The 19,955-nt window shown below is 42.2% G+C and overlaps 1 protein-coding gene across 6 annotated transcripts in view; it reads left to right on the top strand.

The window, feature by feature from the left end:
- Nucleotides 1–18,757, top strand: part of NFATC1 (nuclear factor of activated T cells 1) — a 111,581-nt gene extending 92,824 nt beyond the window's left edge. For 5 of the 6 annotated variants that reach the window (XM_057377873.1, XM_057377876.1, XM_057377875.1 and 2 more), the window contains one exon: nt 16,221–18,757. In XM_057377873.1, the coding sequence (XP_057233856.1) occupies nt 16,221–16,270 (50 nt within the window). In that variant the 3' untranslated portion in view covers nt 16,271–18,757. The remainder of the gene's footprint in view (nt 1–16,220) is intronic. The other variant, XM_057377878.1, reaches the window with a different exon arrangement.
- Nucleotides 18,758–19,955: the final 1,198 nt, after the last annotated feature.

Raw genomic sequence — 19,955 nt, forward strand, 5'->3', positions numbered from 1 at the left:
AATGAATGTACTAGCTGCAGGGACAGTTCTAGCTACATCCTTACTTGAGATTACCCTGCTTTTAAGTTCTAACAGACATTTCTGTGTATCTTTTTCTTTTCCTTTGCAGACTTTTATTTCTRTTATCTGTATCTGTGTCACACATGCCAATGGAAATCAGGAAAGGAAATTAATTTGTATGAATGGACTTCATAAACTTCATGATTTACCAGTAATGAAATCCTGGTTTGCAGAATGAGAAATAATAGGGCTTTTCCAAAATATCTTAATCCTTGGCTATGATTAGTGGCATAAAATGAACCATTCTTTCCTATGTGTCTGAAGTCCAAGCTGTGCTCCATGTGATATTCTTTCCAGTCTCATGTCAGTAAATAATTGCCATGCTCTTTAGTCTGTCTCTGACCTTCACTGTGCTCGCTTTTCTTGAACAAAAGTTGGGAGTTGTTGCAGATTGATCTCCTACTGTGATCTGATCTAGTCTAGTGTGAAAGGAAAGCTCGTTAATCCTTCCCCCAAATTCCTTACCCATTTTACTGCTATAAGTGTATTGCTCCAGAAGCATTTGTAATACAGCACAGCCATAACAGTGCTTAAAACGGGATTAGGCAACGCCTCATATTTTCTAACTACTTCTATTTTTGAGGGAATACAAATTCACTCTCTTTGTATTGTCCGGGGGGACTTATAAAAAAATGGTTTAGCTAGTTTCAGTTTTATGCTTTTATGCCAGAATGTTGTCTAGTCTGTCTAATCTTGGCTAGTTTGTGTAACTACCTGAATATGAACCAAATATGGTTCATATCTTAAGGCGTCTCTTTTGTGGATAGGAAGAATCAAGTAGTTTGACGTGGCCTTGTTTTAACAATTAAAAATTGGCAGCTGAGCCGTGTGCTCAAGCGAAGCAAGGATTTTTCGTCCTAGAAAAGCAGTTTAAAATCTAGAAAAGCAAAACTACGTGCTGCTACTAAAACCCTGTGCATGGTTTTTCACTATTCCCTAGAAAGTTCGGCCTCTATGATCAGACTACATGCATATACACTAAAACCAACACACTGAAGTAAACAAAGAAATGTGCATGTCCTGTTTGAGTGGTGGAAATCAGAAATCTGCTGACATCAAGGAACTCTTGCATCCTTCAAAATTGCAGCAAAATAAGAGAACAGATCGACATGCCTCTTTTGCCTAACCACATTACAACATTTCAAACGATCTTTTGGGAATAATGAACAAAATAGAGTGTTTACAATGCAGTGACTGATATGTTTTCCTGCAAAGCTATCAGACCAGTACATCAAGCATTTGTAGACCACCTTTGCATGTATCTGTCTGTGTTGAATAAGAACTTGATGCAAACCTCATTGAAGTGAGTACAAATTTTTCTATTGTCTCCTGCACTCTTTGAGTCAGGCTCCAGTTCACAATCACAATAACCTGTCCCTTAACGCTCTTTTTAAAAAAGTCCTATGTTGAAAAGAAATAACGCATGAAAATCTCTAATATTGGGTGAAAAATTCAGGATCCAAAAGTTGATGCAGATACAGGTTATAGTTCCCAGAGTAACTGTAGAATTACATTAATATGTTAAGACAAATGGCACATACAATAATCTGAAATGCTGCCTGGATTTCACATGTGTGACTTTCAGTCAGTGTGACTGACTGACGGTGTTTCAAGAGCACTGTCTTTGGTTGTTTGGATGTGCTGATATTTAAAGTAACGTTTGTGTTGTTTTCAAGGGATCTCAAGGACTTCTCAGTGTGTTCTTGCACAGCGAATGGTGCTTAAGTGTATTTTGTAGGAGTGCACCATGTCTGTTTCTGTCCCCCTTTATGCCAGTAGGACAGAGACATTCTCCTCCTGGGGTAGTTCTCATACAAATATGTAGGATCCCTTTGTGGGACCATTTTGKAAGTCTCTTGAGTGGCTGTACATGTTCATGTGGTCTGTAATAGACAATGACAACTCTCACTGTGTGCTGTCAGTGAAAAACAGGGTAATTTCAACAATTTTCACTTTCTGTGATGTTTTTCTCTGAAGAGAGGGCCTTCTTTATGTGTACAAAGATTTCTGTTGCAGTTCTTCGTAGATAGCCATGCCAAAGAGAAAGCATGAGAGCTTCTAAAGCAGAACATTCATCCTCATTTATCTGGTCCTCAGAGACATTAGCTAATCAAGGCATGATACTCCATACAATAGGACAAGTGCTGTAAAGCTACCTCTGTTATCCCAGCAAACATGGAGACTTTTCATTCCCATGAACGTTTTACAGGATTTGTTTTTTTCTGACAACAACAACCACAGCTTACAGTGCTATCAACTCCAACAATGAATCTGATGCTGGCTCTCTGTGTTATCATYTCCCTAATAAGTCTCTTTTTTTCCTACTTTTCCTTTTTTCTTTCCCACCCCATTTGTGAGAATTTCTCCCCTGGAGCTCTTCTCTATCAGGTCCCTGCAGCTGCTGTTATTTTAGATATGGCAGGAAGTAGGTACCGGAAAACAGTGAAAGCTCACAGCACTCAGAAAAATCTAGAAATTCCTCTGATTTACCCCAGGCTCTGGCTCCAGTCAAAGCTGGTTGAAAAAAGAAAATGAAAAGGGAGAGGAGGGGGATGTTGGCAGAGAGAAAGGCCCAAACAGACAACTGGGCTGCATGGGTTAGGAAGGAGAGTTTCAGCCATCACCTCCTGCAGGGAACCAGGGGGATGCTCCACACAGCCATGTGGAATGGGGAGTGCTTGGCTGGGAGCAGCATTCCATGGCAGAGCCAGGGCCAGCACCCTCTCCAACAGCTGAGAAAACCCCTTTGGCCTCCCCAGGGACATGTGTTTCTCATCCTCTTTTCACGTTCTCCCCCTCGCATGTACGGTGTGCACCTGAAGCAGATCAGCTTCCCTGCTGTCCAGCGGCTCCTGTAAATGCTTTTAGCAGCGCTCACCAAGGAGCGCCAGCCAAAGACACTGATGGAAAATCACTGGAGCAGGAAACTTACATCACTACTACTATTATTATTACTATTATTACTATTATTATTATTATTATTATTATTATTATTATTATTATTATTATTATTATTACTGCCACTGTCATTTTTATTGTAATTTTACAGCTCAGATGGGATACTTCTTAATCTGCTCAGCAAAGACATTTTTAGTCACTCTGAGTACCTTTTAAATCAGGCTGACTTTGGAGACAACTTCTGAAAGAAAACAAAAAAACTATAAAGAAAAACACCTCCAAATYCTTCATTCAGCAAGCAGCTTAGAAAAGAAGACACCACTACCCCCATGCACAAAGATGTACACAGAAAAATTACTACCCTTAGAACTGGATTTAATAAATAAATTGTCCTCTTTGACACAGCAGATAAGGAGGAATATGTCCACCCACAGACATCTCACWCTATTATCAATCTAGTTAACATCTGTAAATGTTTTAAGGAAAGAAATTACACTTTGAAACATTTCTTTTTTAATTACAGGCTCCAGATGAGATTTGTTAGAGCAGGGAAATGTATCCCATAGCGACTGATGTCAATAGCAAGCAGTCCCTAAAGCCAGCCAGGATTGGGAAAGCCATGCTGTTTGCTGCTCTTGGCACTGCTCYCTGCTTTCACAATGTCAAAGTTAGAACCGCCTTTATATGCACTTTCCATTTTTTTTTCCACAGTAGCTGTTGCCAGCAAGCTGTAAACTACCGTATATCACTCAGATTTAAGAACCTAAACTTTAAAACAAATTAAACTCTTGTTGACATTGTAGTAAAAATCAGAATCGAACTGAACAGCTCAGTAAAACTGCACTTCAATTATTTTATGGATTTAAGATTGTTTTCTAGGATTCCCAGACTCCCAATACAGTGAAGTTATTTCCTCTTGGCAGATGTCTGGAAAAAGAAATTCATTGAATGGATAAAATTATGTGGCAGACACTACGTTGAAACCTTAAGGGAGGAAATGGTGTCTCCCCAGCACCTGTGTCTTGACCAGGAGAGTCTTTTGTCCATGCTTTAAAAAAAATTTTCAAGGTTTTCATTTCGTGAGTTTTTAAGAAAATAGAATTTTCATCTGTCAAAACCCAGTTTCTAACTARATGTTTGTGTGGGTTTGAACGAGAAGGGCAAACACAGATCTGACCCACCCTTTAGAACCATGTCCAGCTGCAGGTAAACCCATGCATCACACCAGTGCTCCCAGTCCCTGGCCTCTGCTAATCTTTCATTTCCCTACTTAGCAGTTAATGCTGGGTATTCTTTTTATAATTCTCACTTCTTTTTTTCCTATTCTGTAAAATGGAAACAAAGGTTTCCATCTGATTAATTGCCAGGTTTCCATTCTTTTTAATGTTTCCTCTCAAAACAGCTCGGAATGAAAGTATTTCAGAAATGTGTGTAGACGGAAACTACTGGAGATACTAATTTGTTTAATGGAACTATGTTTTACAAAAGGTGTGGTGCACCAGAAGGGCTGTTGTGTGGAGCAAACAACAATCAATTTGGGCAGCCTTCCATCAAAATCTTTGTTGCACTTTTCTCTTTTATGTCATCAGTGGAATGTCCTTGATGGCCCCAGAGCCCCAGCCTGAAAAGAGATTGGTTCACGTGTCTTCTTCAGCAAGACATGACCTTTGCTATGTTGGTCTAGTCACAAGGATGCTTCCGAAGAGAAAGCCAGATGTTGCACATCTGCATGCCCACAGCTAGATCCTGCGGTCGGCATGTCCTGGCTGAGTTCCCCAGGGAGTGGGCACCTGCCTGCCCCTTCAAGCACAGTGTAGTGGTGTGGGTTTTCCAAAGCTGCTGGGTTAGGCTCCATGCGTTTACCTCCTGCTCTGAATTGGCTGATTTGACCCGGATGAATCTCATGAAAGCAGCCAGTTTTCTTCATTGTAGCATTAATAMATTTTTTTAAGCTCCTCTTGAATTACTGTTAAAGTCCTTCCACTCATTTTGTTGCCTGGGGCATCTCTCAAAAGCACAGGCCAACTCCTGCTGGAGTTTGAATGTGCTGCGAGATCGCAGCCTGGGCCATGGGAGCACCCTGTCATTTCTCAGCTTTTGAGAAGCAAGGGTTTTGAAGTCTAGGTACTCAAAAAGAGGCAGAAAAGAAACCTGTTGCACATTGTGAGTGGTTGTTTGGAGAGTGTAATGCAAACATTTTGAATAAAATTTCAGGTCCTTAAGTGTGAGAGATGAGTGTTGTACGCCTGCTCTCAAGTGCCTTTTTCCGAGTTCTCTAGTGCTGGCTGCAGGTTTACAGTGCTTCGTTCTCGGGGCAGAATAAATTTCTTCTCAGTTGGAAAGCGCTGAGCGTCAGCAGGGGTCTTGTGTTAAGCTCTGASCTGCAAGGGGGAAGGTTTTGTCTTCTCTGGGAGCCCAGCTGTGATTCTTACTGAATTCTTGCAACTGTATGTGGTGTTTTTACTGTTGACATTGCTCTGTCAGTCCAGCCTGAGCGTGAGCCATTCTGCAGCTCGGCACAGCATGTGGGAGAGGGGAAAAGAGGAAGAGACATTTTGCCTTGTTTGCAGCTCTGTCACACTGGGACCACGTACAAATAAGAGTATTCTTCCAGCTGCTATAATTGGAGGTTCTTGCTGTAGCCGGTTTTAGCATTCAAGGAGTACTGGAATCCAGGAACAGTCTGGGTGCAGTAGTTTCCACAGCCCCATCTCCATGTTGGGAATAGCACCTGTAATACTCGGCTGGGGGTTTCCACACCATGGCCAAGCTGCATTGGTATGTCTCCAGAGTGAGTCCACTTAAATCAGCCTCTGGATCAAACCTTCCCACTCAAACTGGATGGGGGTTTTGTTATGGAAAGGTCTTTTCCTAGTTAGTGTGGTGCAAAGCCAGTGCAAGAGCATCACTAAGTGCTGCCAGTGCTCTTGTCCAAGGAGTTGTGACAGAGGACATGTGCTCCTCTTTGAACTGCAGTGTTCTCCAGCAACAGATGCTGCCATGTCTGAAACTAAATCCTGTGGCATAATGTACAGCTCAAATTATGGTRGTGACCAGGTCATCATACCAAAAGCAAACTTATTGCATGACGGCTTTGTATTGCATGCATTTTTTTGCAGGCTGTTTGCCGCCACCAGTTCAGATTCCCAGAGCCAGCCCTGCTTCTGTGCCCACTGCTGAGGATGAGCAGCTATGTTCCATCACCTAAGGATTTCCCCTGGCTAGCATGACCTTTCCCAGCCTAGTCCCCAGCAGGCTCATAGGTGKATTTCTTTTCTCTTATCAAACACATAAAATTTTTATTTCCCCCACCCAGCCTTTCTCTTACATTAAACAGCATGTGGCCACTCACAGAGTCACCTCATGGCCRTTCTTTTATCCAACTGAGCAAAACCCCTGTGGATGAGAGGTTRCCAAACAAGGCTCAGCCTTCAAGCAGGCGAGGTGCAGATGTGTCCCAGCAGTGGCCACCCCCTGTGCCATAGGACACTGTRTATGGTCTGCACAGTGGCATTGTCCGGTTGTCCCTGCCTGGGTGCCCTCTTTGCTGGGTGATGTGAGTAATGGCACTGATCTTTTCTGTWTGGCACGCACTTTGCTGATGAAAAGGGCTGTAAGGAAAGAGGTGTTGATGATAGTGAGGATAATAGGGCAAATTGAGTCTATTAAAAAAAAAAAAGGCAACCAGACCCTTCTTGCTCAGAAAAAGATCATATAGACCCTGTTTTAAACTATCTCCAGGACACTTCCAYTGTTGAGACCATGTTACTCCTGCTCAAGTCCATCAGACTTTGAGGCTGGTTGTGTGGAAGAAAAGTCAAGTCTTTTGGCCATTCTCTACCCATGGAAAGAAAAGGGCACTCAGCAAATACTGCTGCATGACCTAAGGTATTTCTTTGTTTCCTCCATTCATTATTTCTTTGCTTTATTTGATATGCCCAGCTGCACACAAGCTGTTTTTTTATGAACAGCAGTGCAAGGTGGCTCATTTTGGAGGATTCCAGTGGATCACTAGGGGCCACACTATTATTACATAAAGTCAATTAAAGACCATACATGCACATCCCATTGATTTGATTTAGAACTAACGAAAGCTTCRGTAATGTGCAATTACAAGAAACTTAATGACCCCTTTATATTGAATGCAACTTCTGTGGCACCTAATATGCTTTGATGAATTGCTCATTATGTGCAATGTTGGAAAAGCTTCTAAAAAGATTAATAATTGTATAATCGATAGAGAAATTCAGTTTTATTTGGCTTTTTTTAAACTCTGAAATCAGTAAGCCATAGAGATTATGGACTTTCTCTTCCTCCTTTTTTTTCCCTCCTGTACTCCCAGAATTATTTTTTTTCTAAAGCTAATCTGTCACTTTTCCAGCACGTGGAGAAAAGCCCTTTCTTGAGTTACATAGAAAGGTCTGGCCTGAAACAGAGGGCCATGTGAGGTCCTAAAGGTTGGTGTCAGCTGCCCACAGAAGTCAGCAGCGCTCTGCTGGATGCCTGGGCATGGGATGCTCCTTTGGCAGGGCATGAAGTGTCCAAGTAGMAGCCTTCAGGACTGAGCTTTGTGGGATGGTCCGGTTCCACTCCCCCTCTCCTATTCCCTGCTGGTAAACCTTGGGAGCTGCCAGCCCTTGGGGCCATCAGGTGGGCTTTAACCTTGCTCTTTTAACCATAGGATAGTTTGAGAGCCTTGTGTCTCGAATGTTATCCATCCTGTAGCTGACAGCTTGGACAGTTGTGAGGTACAGCAAACCTTGAGGGATGGGATCAGGAATATGAGAGTAAAAAGACAAAAAAAAGGGAGTTTCATTTTGGTTACGTTCAGAATTTAACGCTGCCAGAGACRTCTGGAAGCTAGAAACATAGGCAAATGCAGAATTGTTTAAAATTTGTTTCGATTTTGAATCCAGTCTTGTCATGCTTCAGGGCATGATTCATGAGTACTGAGTGCTGGGGTCTGACAGCACKGTTTCACTGCTGGGCACTAGACTGAGAAGGAAAACTCTTCACCAGGATCAATTTGCATTACTGTATTGCTCGTGATGGGGGCAAATTCCCGTTGTCTATTTCAAAGGGATGCGTCATCTTCCTCACTCTTTCCACACTGGTGCCGGCAAAGCTGCCAGCAGCGCTGACCTCGGGTTCTGGCTGCCTTAGGTAGCATTTGTGTAGTTTACCTGTCATGTGGAAATTTTGTGTGAAACATAAAATATGTCTGTTTTGTTTCCCTTACAGATGCTCTTAGGAACGTAAACACATCGTTTTGGTTACAATGTGGTTTATTTTTTCGTTTCCCAGCCTTACTCTCACACATGTGTGTATGTGTGTGTCAGATGAGGCTGGCCTCATACTAGGGCAGGTCCTGCAGCCTCTGYGCAGCCCAAATCCCCATCGCCCCAGGCAAGGCTGGCCTCAGTGGGGGCTCCCTGAAATTCCTGTTGAGCCTCTGATTCTTCAGTAAAAAGGGCAAATCAGATTGAGTGCYGCCATCCTCAGATTGAGAATAAAAACAAGATGACGTTTAGACTCCAATGTGTTGGAAATCACTGCAGCTCTGCTGATTTCTGCACTAATTTCCAGCAGCCGGGGAATTCATCCCTAAGTGTTTGCAGAGCAAGAGGCGCAGAGCATTTTCAGGGCTGCATATGGGAGGGAAGGAAAAAATCAAAACCCAGAAATTCTGGTGTGATAGGATGGGACTCATTTAGTCTGGGCACCTATTCAAGAGCCCCAGTTAAATTGCTGCTGCACAGTGCTGTCATCACACTACAAGGAGCCTTTCCCTTCAGCCCTCTGCAGCGCAGCCGACCTGGGAGACTTGGAGTTGTTGAGCTAAATAAGGCAGAGGGTAGAGCAGGTAGGAAAATKACTCCATGTTAATGGTTGTCACGCACAACAATGCCATCCGTCGTGCCAAGCTGACATTCTTATGGGAGGATCATGTTTTATTAAAACCTGCTACTAGTTGTCACTCACTTGCTCCACTGTCCCATTCGCTGTTTCCAAAAATAGCATGCCCTGAGGTAGTGGCTTATTATGATTAAACAGATAAAAATAAGTTTAAGGTTTAAATGCATCCAGGACACCTGAGGTAAMGCAAGATCTGACTTCTTTATGGAACATGTGAAGTTACATTTTCCATTGCTTCACAAGACTTACTTTGTTTGGTTTTTAATTCAGTRAGCTTTATTGTGATCTATAGTTTTGCATTACAGTCTGACACCTCAGGAATTTTTATTACTGTTTTCTGATGTTTTGTCTCACTCACAGGACAATACTTACTAGCATTGAAAAAAGAGTTTCTGTCAGAAAAACTTACTTTTTTTCACTGATTTGAGTCACAATTCTATGTTGTTTGTTGCAACTTATATATGTCAGAATGTAGTGATGCCTATTAATAGTGAGGCAGTAGGCACCCTGATAAAAACTGTAGAATTTTAGTCAAAGGACTGAGTTTGTACCAGGAGCTTAATTTTTTATCCACTCTTTATACATCTATATTTAGATGCTTTTCTCTTAAAATAAAATCTGTACATGGAGATAAGACAAAAAAAACTTTCCTCCTGTATTTCTGCTTCCCCTGCATTCATTTGCAACTTTGAGTTCCTCTTCAGTGATGCTAATATGTGGCATTTCATCTGAAATTAAGGGCGTACAAGAACACAGAAGCCTGATGGAGCAAGATAKGGCATCACTGCTGGTGGAAAAATCCGAGGGCAATAATTACAGGCAGCAAAGTGAGCGTCATAGTGCAAAGCATTACTACAGGTAGCATAGTGTCAGCMTCAAACTCATGTAATCACTCCAGAGCCATGTGTCTCCGGCTTTCTTTGTGTGCTGAGTAGTGACAGCAGAAATTCAGAGCACTTGTGGGTACATCCACAGTGTGTTAGGAATTGTGTTGAGACATCCCTGACCTGGGTGTCACTGTAATTGTACCCATKTAAGGCTTAGCCAGAGCTAGTGAGTGAGTCCTGCCAGAAGGCAAAAACGAWAGCCAAACCAAGGCAGCTTTGCTTTTGGAACTGCTACTCGTTTCTGGAGGTTGCTCAAACCTTCCACAGAGCTTCTGGAGGCTGTGGCACAGAAGCTGTGCAATCTGACCAGTGTCCAGAATGGTCCAAATGAGGTCTTCAGCCACGGCACCGCGCTGCCTGGGCAGTTCCACCCATCTGAAAGATGAAGCATTATTGTCCAGACACGGCAGAATCGGAGCGTGATTTACCACAGGCTTTCACACACGTAGCTTGAAAGGTGCAGCTGGTCTTACTTGTATTTTCCACGCCGTGTGAACCAGTCAGAGCAGGCTGCTTTTGTTCATTTTCATCAAGAGAGCGTTACGGCATCTCAGYCTCTTGTCTTCGGTTCCGCCCTGGGTTAGAGACAGTGGTCCCCAGCAGACTCAGGTGGACATGAAATAATGAGCAAAAGTTGGTGGATCAGCTGTGGACAGAAACTTCATGTGACCCTACATGCCTGGATGTCTTGGGACATGCCATGTGGCACTATCTTTTGATAAGGAAACCAAAAACCATCCTGAAGGAGGTGAATTGATGCCACCACTATTTACAGGGAACAGGGGAAGCACAAGGTGTCATCTCAGTGCTAAACCTCTGAGTGCCCTTTTGCTTGGGCTCTATCACACCTCTCTATTAAAAATGAGTGGAAGGGAGAACAACAAAGCTCACTTGTGGAAGAGAAGATTGCATTGTAAAGGAGCACAGCAGTAAATACAGCCTGGAGTTCCACTACTCAGTCTCCTTTCTGGGCTCCTGCTGATGTCCAATGACTGAAGTCATTGGAATGATGGTGTTTGACTTCCACTGTGTGACAAGACAGCAGCTTAACCCAGCCAGAGACTGGAGACTTAATGTTGCTGCTGCAAAGWGAGAAGGGATGGGCGTGTTTCCAAACTGATGCCAGTCACCCACAAAACTGTAGACTTAGCTCTTTATAATTGTGAGTTTGACCATGGCTCTCAGCTCACTTCCCGTTTCTTCAGACTCTTGGGGGACATTCACCTTTAAGAATGTGAAGTCTTCCAAACCCTCTTATTTTTATCCCCAAAAAGCTCCCCAGCTGGAGGATSTCTGTGCGTGTGCCCTCTCCCTATTCCCTGCACCACTGACCTTGTAACTTCTCTGCTCTGAGCAGGAGCAGTGTCTGAGCTGGAAGGCAGAACTTGGTCTCAGAAGAACAGATATTTTATTAAAACAAAAGGACACACTGTTATCCATATTAGTATTGGGATGCARTATATTGTTATCCATATTAGTATTCGGATTTCTGCAAGAAAAGCAGAAATCTGCAGAAATTCAAAGTTTTGCTGGTTGATGGAATCCATGTACAGCCACCAAATGTTAAAAATATTACATTTCCTATGAAGTTCACATCTATATATGGAACCCGCATTTGTTCAGATATATCTGGTTGTCCTGTTCCATGCAGGAACGCAAACTGGTGCATCGGTAAGACACTGATTTTGCTAATTAGTAAAGCAGAAATTTCCATTGCAAGGGCATTTCAAAGCAAAATTAAATACAAGAGGAAAAAACTCCTTATTAAACTAAAATGTGGTGTAACAGCTCACCACATCCTGCTACTGTGGCATCTGCTGTTTAGCAAAGGAAAGGTTCCTCTTTCAGAAGCCTTGACAGGTAGAGAGGCCGCATGTTACCTGCATTTCTCAGCATTATTTTTTGACTTTTCTGTCAGTGGAAAAGCTGAACATGACAATGGAAAATACCAGTTGAGAGAAGGCATTGTGGGGAACYGTAGGTGTTAGCTATGAAAGCGACAGTGGCCTCCCACCCCAAAGCCAGCAGAAAAACAGTGAAAAAAAATCTGATGACAAAGGTGCTGTAAATCATGGTACTCAGCTGTTTGGTCTGATAGGGATCAACCTGGTGCTTTAAGGGAAGTGTTGTGCTACTCTAGACATTGAAGATTAARCATCTTGCATACTCTTCCAGATCTGCTGCTAAGCTGTATGTAGGGCCTGCAACAAGCTGGTTAATTATTTGGATCTCATCTGTTCTGGTTATAAAACAGGTCTTTGTGAGTGCTCAGGTCATGTTTTAAAAATGAGCATAAAGCCATTGCAAAACCCAGCTACTCCTGGAATGGTACTGCAGACATGAATGGGTGTGYATCCGAGCAGCTGGGCAATCAAAGATCAGCATTTGCTTTAGGAATGAAACTCAAACCTGGGCCAAAATACTGCTTGCACTGAATACTGCTGTTCTGTGGAGCACACACAATCCTCTTGGAATAGTAGCAGGTTTATAAAGCAAAACTTGAGCATTCAAGACTAAAACCAGCTGATTCTCCTTAACTGTATAATAAATATTTTGTTACAAAGGTGGGAGCTAAGAGAAAAATGCCAATAGCTTTATCTCCATGATCAGATCTTGCCTTGCTGGGAAATTCTGYAGTGGTCCTAAAGGACCAAGTGGAGTATACCAAAGGGATATATGGCAAAGGAGATAGTGAACAGGGAACTGTCAGCTCGTTCATATGAAACATGACTTAAATTTACAAGAAACAATTTTTTAAGAAAACAARAACAAACCACTACTTTTTTTACCCTTGTATCTGCAAACTGTGGAACCCATTGCTACCGGAAACTGGGAAGGCCAAAACAAATTTAGAAGGTTATTAGAAAACTTCATGGAAGAAAGTTCATCAAAGTGCACTAGAAGCAAGGATGCAGACTTCTGGCTCATTAAGTCCTCCAGCAGAGTAAAGGTGTACTAGAGAAAGCGTCACTGGAGGGGTGCTGGTTCCTAGGCTCATTCCTGAAGAACTGACAGCATTGGTAGTTGTGACACTGGTGTAAATGGGCACACAGGATGCTTCAGCAGAACCATATTCAATAACAGAATATTTGATTTGCTGTTGGGAAGGACAGTCTTGGGTCAGACTACAACAAGAATATTGATGTTTTCTTGYCAAATGGAAGAAAAATCAGTTTGGAGTCAAATAAAACATTCCAACACATTCTGTTTGATGCAAAATAAAACATTTCCTGACATGCAACAAAAATGTTAACGTGTTTTGGATTATTAAAAGGAAGCAAATTTTCCAGAAATTAGAAAAAAAAATGTGTTGAGAGTCTTCATGGGAGTTGGGAGTGCTGGACCATGCAGATGGGGACGCGGGGCAGGGAGCATCCTTCTAGCCAAACCCAGCAAGCATCCCCCAGTTCACATGTGTTTGCCTCCTGGTTTTCCCCTGTTCCCACCCACCACAGGGTTTTCCTTGCAGCCTCAGGTGTCTCGCAGGCAGTGAGGGAAAGCCCGCTCACAGCAYACTTCCCCTTTCATCTTTGCTAGCKGTCTGCTGCTGCAAGATCAGCTGTGCTGCCACGTATTCCCCACCTGGGCCTTCYGCGTGCACCCTTGTTCCTCTCTGCAGGCTTTTTTCCACTGCATTATTGGGATTTTTTTTCATTTTTGACATTGCAGTGGGTAAAAGGCAAACAAGCAAGTGAAATGGTGAAATAAAGAGAGTTGTGTCTGAGCCATGCTGTCCACAGACCACTGTGGAGGAGACAGGTGAGTGTTGAGTGCCCTCTTGATGGTTTTGGCCCCATTYGATTGTGACATCACATTYGGTGTCAATGGGTKCACTTGGGTTGAGGTTCAGTTGTCYCTTGAGTCTGCAGTGACATTGTTTAGTGACTGTTGTTGAACAGCTGCCAGATGTTGTTATATGACACCAGACTACTCATCAAGGTAGCAGAAGTCCAACTCTGCTAACAAAGTAGCATAAAATAAAAATAAGCAATAAACTGCTGTGAGTCAATAACAAAATACGAGTGATTTCAGCTGGGGACAGATTAATTTGGCTGCTGAGAGATGAAGAGAGTRTGACCAAAGGAGCATCATGGTCTCATGGCTTAAGCCAAGGCAAGTGGGGTCCCAACTGAAAGGAAAATCATGTCATATCTGGAGTAAGCCATGTGTGCTACAGCACTCAAGTGACAGAGGATCAGCTGAGGCTACCTGGAGTGACTGGAATGGGCAGTCTCTTGAGTGCCTGAGCTGATTTTGGAGATGWATCTTTGGCTAATGTCATCAAGTTGCTTCCAGAATACCTTTGCTACATACTTTAATAGGGAAAGCATGAGCTGGCAGACTGAGGCTGCTGCTTTTCAAAGTTTTACTGAAAGAATCAAGCAAGAGTAACTCAGCACGTGCTACAGCATTAATCAGAGATTTGAGTTGCCTTGGTGCTAATCGTGAGATGGGCAGGTCCTTCATATTTCCACCTCCCTRTCCCCATGAAATACCAGTGGTAATTATGTTCACATTTTACAAAAGCACTGTGAAGATTCATTATTTAATGTTTCTAAGCACTAACTAACTGTAAAAGAGCGAGGATAGCCCTGACTAGTATCTTGATTTTATTTGATGTAACAGAAGCTTTGAGGGAAGTTAAAACTATGACGCTGCCAGGCCCWTAGGAGGATTTGTTTTCATTTTCGTACCAAGGTGTCACTGTGTGGTTTTGCTGCAGACCGGAGAGTGCTTAGAGAAGTTTATCACAGAAACTATCTCTACAAAAGCAGCATGGAAGAATCATCCCACAGAAGTGTGCTGTTTGCATTCAAGGCAGAAACTCAGTCCCCAAAGCTCTCTGGAGTCTGGCCACATGTAAATGGGGTGGTGCTTCTGGCTGGGTTTGGATGCAAGCAGAGCAGTCTGCCTCTGTGCAGGACTTGCTGCTTGAATTTGTTTTTGCTGTTTGGTAATATTCAAGATGAACTCCATGGCACTCTTAAGAGAAAGAACTGCTTTGTCTTTTCACAGCTCATTTCCACACTTCTTAGTTCGCTGCTGAAAATAGATAGTTACAAATGCAACTGATATTTCCTTTCTGAAGTATGGTGTGTGTGTCCATTGGTAGAATTGGTTTTGGTGGCCAGGACCTGTGACACAAATCCTGACTGATTCATGTGCTGGAATTACTAAGTGGGCAATAGGTCTACAGGAAAAAAAAAAAAAAARCAAAACCAAGCCATAAAAACCAACACCAGACGAACCCAACTAATTGCTTCAGGAAGTTGGTTTTAGACAGGCTTGGTTTTTTCCAGTAAACACATGAAGTTATTGGGATCACTGGGAAGAGCAGCCCACAAGGAAAGGAAAATGTGGGCTTTTCYGTGGTGCTTCCATGACGTGGGCACGTGTTTCCCACTCCTGGCATTGTTAGGGAAACTCAGAAGCAGTGATAGCCCTACTGATGGCATTTTGTCTATCTCTGTGTAAATCAGGTGGTGGCAGTTGCTGTAGGGAGGTGGAATGGAAATAAAAGGGATGTTGTGTTGATGACCTTTGTCAGGTTCAGTCATTTCCTGTTCATCTGCCAAAAATCGCATGGACATAATTGGAGTGTGGGAAACTGTATTGCTTGATGATCTTCATGGGAGGGGRAAAGAAAGAAAGAGGACTTGTGAATAAAGAAAACAACACTTCATCAGTGGAGATGCAGTGTGACTGGCTGATGCCGAGATAGCAGACCTTGTTTATTCTCTCCTCTGACTCTTGCRAAGAGAGCTTTTTTAACTTGTTGGTCCCTCTCATCTGGTTGTGTGGATAGAAGTAAAGTGTGTTGGTCATCACAAAAGGAGGATATATATTTAAACATGTCACCAGCTCCAGGGAATGGGCGAGCATGCAGAAGTTTCCTCTCTTCTTTTTTTTTTTTTTTTTTTTTTTCCCTAATATCAACCCACAGTGGAAAAAATCAGCATGTGAAGTTGTGTTCTATCTAGACATTGCAGCTGCACATACCCAGGTTCAGTGGCTGGCAGCTTTCTGCCACCAGTGCCTGCCATGGCTAAGATACTTTCCAAACCGCTCTTTTTATGGAAGGAGCTGTTTGTTCTAGGGTCTCCTGTGGTCCTCCTGGCTTTACATCTCTGAGGCAGTTCTACAGCAAATGAAATGTTTTATYTGTAACCAATTTGAAATGTGAAATAAGTTTGATGCAATCACAGATCCAGGATGCTGCTGTCCTTGTGATGCCTGGTTTTACATGGTATTTAGCATGTTAATAACCTTGGTTAATCCTGCTGTTTTTGCACCATGATCAGCCTGTACAAGCTACCTGGTGATGTCACACTTACTCTCCAGAGCTGTACGGGAGCTGTCAAGGAACGAGTGCGAGTTCGGGGTGGTTGTGGACTGAGGACACCTGCCTGAAGCCATGGGATGCTAATCGATTCCTCTTCTTGTCTTCTTTCTTTGCAGTAAATGAAATTATAAGGAAYGACCTTTCCAGTACCAATGTCCACTCATAGCTTTCAGGGTGGGCCTGCTATGAAATACACACTTTGACTCGGCTGGCGCGTCACCTCGAGTYGGGAGATGCCGAATGAACTGAAGACATTGCCTGGTACCACTTTGATCTTCCACCTTAATGAATGTCAGAAACTGAAGATTTACCTCTTGCTTACAAAGAAGTAGCTCCTCGACTTCAACTGATGAAACAGCTATTTTTTAAAGAAAATCATCTCAAAAGAGAGAAGAAGGAGTACGCTCCAAGACGGCGCATTTCATGGGACAAAACTAGGAAACTCAGCAAAATCGGAGCGCTTCTTCCCAATGCTGATCTTTTTGGCATGACACTGCTGGAATACAGCCCTGGAAGTGCCTTATTTTACCAGGTTGTGGCATCAGGGCATTTTTAATAAGCTTTGAATTCGCTAACATTAAAAGTGTTGGTAGGTGCAGAAACTCTAGAGCTTGAATTCTGGAGAGCAATATTGGAAAAAAGCATAGGACTCTGCAGCAGAGTAGGGAGAGCAATCCCGACTCCAGTAAGACCCRTTGTGAATTCCAGAATTTCCTCAGCTTTTCCTCTGCTGTAATGTACAGCCTATTGCCTTATTCTCAGTGCATTTCAAAAGCCTCCTGATTCGTCATCATCTCAGCTTTCTTTTGCTTATTGTCTTTATTACGTGCTAATGAATCATAGGATTGGTAGTAGTAGCATGGTAAGATTTTGATTTTAATCTGGCTTCTGTCATAGCACAAGTGAGTTGAACAGCACAAAATAAAAAAGGTTGATGGACAAAAAATTGAAATCTATCTTTTACATGATAGATGAATGTGTATGCATGTACATACATACTAGTATATATGCATATATTTATATATGACAAATAATATAGATGATTGCCTAGTAAGGGCACTGAATTTAGCAATAATTTCAATTTCTGAGAATGCATTTCAAATCCACAGCAAATATTTCAGCTACTTCTTTTGAGGGTTTGTTGCACCTAAAGCAGGTATGCATTTTCTTTCCTCACGCAGTTAAGCAAGCACTTTAGATAGGCAAGAAGGATGCATACAAGATACACGTTATTTACCAAATGTCAGAATAGGAGTTATAGTAACTGTAAATATCATTATGGAAGAGTGTAAAATATTTGTTCAGTTATAATGTTATTATTATTCCAGAGAAGCCTTATAACTCTCTGCTAGGTGTATGGGAAAGGATGCTACCAAAAAACCCACCTTGGTTTCACGTGCGGCGCTGTATAGTGTGTTTTCAGATTAGCTAATGTTCCTGGAGCTACAGGTAGGCATGTAGTGTAGCCTTCAACATCGTATTTTTTACAATCAGCCGCTTAGTATATAACTAGCAACGACCTATTACTTCACATAACCAAAAAAAAACCAACAAAAAAAAATAAAAACAAAAATAAAATAGCATGACTTTAAATTAAAAATGTTTAACATTAAAATTGTGCCTTAGGAATCTGTGCCCCCTCCTGGAAACACACCCAAACTACACCCCCGAGCTGGGGTGGCTCCTTAACCCCGATGCAATGAAGACTGAACAGGTTTCACAAAAAGGTGAAATCCAACTAAGCGTTTTAAAACATTATTCTGTATAATTATGTCTTACTTTCTTTAGGAAAAAAAAATTAAAGCCATATTTGTCACATTTGCACATTACTGTGAAGACATGAGAATATAATATGGCTCTGTACATAATATGCTGTTACTGGTCCTTATAATAGTCTGTTATTCCTCACCTGTTTAATCCCAATTATTTACCTTGTATTTAGCATTGTAGACGTTGCATGAAAYGTTTCTTATAGGCTGCCATATGAAAAGTTAAAAAGCTTGACAGATGTCAGCTTGACTTGTAGCTAGAAAATAGAACTAATAAAGCAAAATGTTTTCCTGGAAGCTAGTCTTAGAGTGGTTCATTTTATGTTATCTTGAAAAATCTTCTTTTCTCATATAAAATAGCATTTTTACATATATACATATATCTCTCCATGTCTTCTGTATGAAACTGCTTGCATCCTGCTGCATCCTACTAATATAATCATCTTAGTATGGAAGCAAAGGCTCTTGTCAACAGACTCTTCTTCATTTCCCCACTGCATTTAAAGACATTACTCCCAAGAAGAGGCAATTATATATGATATAATGCTCCGATTTTATTCTCTCTTTATTTTAGATATGTCAATAAACTGTGCATGAAGGAATCTCTGATTATGCCAAAGCATTTTTTATTCATATACGAAATACTTTGGGTGAGGCTTTAACCATGCAGGACAATACACACACACAGAGGCACATTTCAGCAGTAATTTTAACAAATTTTTCRAATGTATGGTTTAGCTATGTTGCAGCTCCTTCATTCTGATTTTTATTCTCCTCTTTAAGACATTTCGGGGGGAAAAAAAAGACCCCAACCTGTTACTTTTAAGCCTGGATAATGGAAGATTATGCCATCTGTTGTATATGTATTCATAAAATAAAAACGAAAGCAGAAATATTTCCTGTATGAGACTGCTATCTTGTTTCTGTGCATGTGTTACGGTTGTCGCTGTCAGTTTAGGAAAATGTTTTTCATCARCCTTTTTGAAAACAAAGCAAAACCAAAAAGCCACAACACTCTGAACTTGAAGTGTAGGTACATRCAAAGATACCTTCAAAAATACCTTTGCCAGGGATTATTCTGACTATTAAAAAGAGCCTTCTGGATGAATTTTAAGTGKTGAAATGAGCTGCCTTATTAATCATGCAACAAAGTACTTGGCATTTGTATGCATTGCTTGGACAACAGTTTCTTATGCTTTCCCTGGAGCTATTTCTGAAAGGTGTGGGTGGCTAAGGGTAGGYTTTGGGTCTGTGGCCTTCAAGAGCAGTAGATACAGGAGATATTTTTKTTGGGCTGGTAGCCCTGCAGGCTGGCAGGAGGGGATGACTGGCCCCCAGCTGCCTGTGATGTGATGATGGATCTGRTCTGTAGGATGTGTCCTGCTCCCTGAACCCCTTCACTGCTCTGCCCTAGAGGAGAAGGGGCAATAGGAGGGTGTCAGCTTAGTCAAAGCTGGGCTGAACACAACTCCGGGCTTCTGTCACCTCATCCTGTGGTGCTTCTGTATGCACTAGCTTCTGACACCTGATGGGCCAAATCGTAAAGAAATATTGAGAAAACCTGAGCTGGCTCAATTTTTCAGGAGCGAAGGAAGTTGAAAAGTATGTAACCATGCCTACCACAGCATTCTGCGTTTACATAAGCACTTAAAAACCATTCAAAAATTCCTCAAGGAGAAGGAGACACAAATACACATTGAAGTCTTTGTTGAAAGAAGACCTTGCTCTGCCTTGGGTTTCTCTTCCTCCGAATATGAGGTGTCACTCCCTGCTCAGTCCATCACAGCTGGCATCCCTGGGGCTGGTACCCAAACCCTGGCCACTGAAAGAAAGGCAGGTGCTCCAAGCCCATCAAAACCCAGGTATAGACCAGTTCTTCAATGATTAGTCAAAGGGCTCTTTCTCTGCTTCCCAGTCTGGAGGGTGGAAATATTGATGTTTATGCCTCATGGACARCATGAGCTGTATTGTTGGTGAGGTTCCTGGAAAAAGGAAAATACTGAAAACCCAGTCACAAATTCTCCTGGAGACCATGGCACCTTGTATCAAACCAAAATGTCACAAACTGAATTCACCCAAGCC

This window comes from Malurus melanocephalus, unplaced genomic scaffold (genome assembly GCF_030028575.1).
Source record: "Malurus melanocephalus ecotype Western Australia unplaced genomic scaffold, MMel_1.1 scaffold_329, whole genome shotgun sequence".
Taxonomy (NCBI): Eukaryota; Metazoa; Chordata; class Aves; order Passeriformes; family Maluridae; genus Malurus; species Malurus melanocephalus.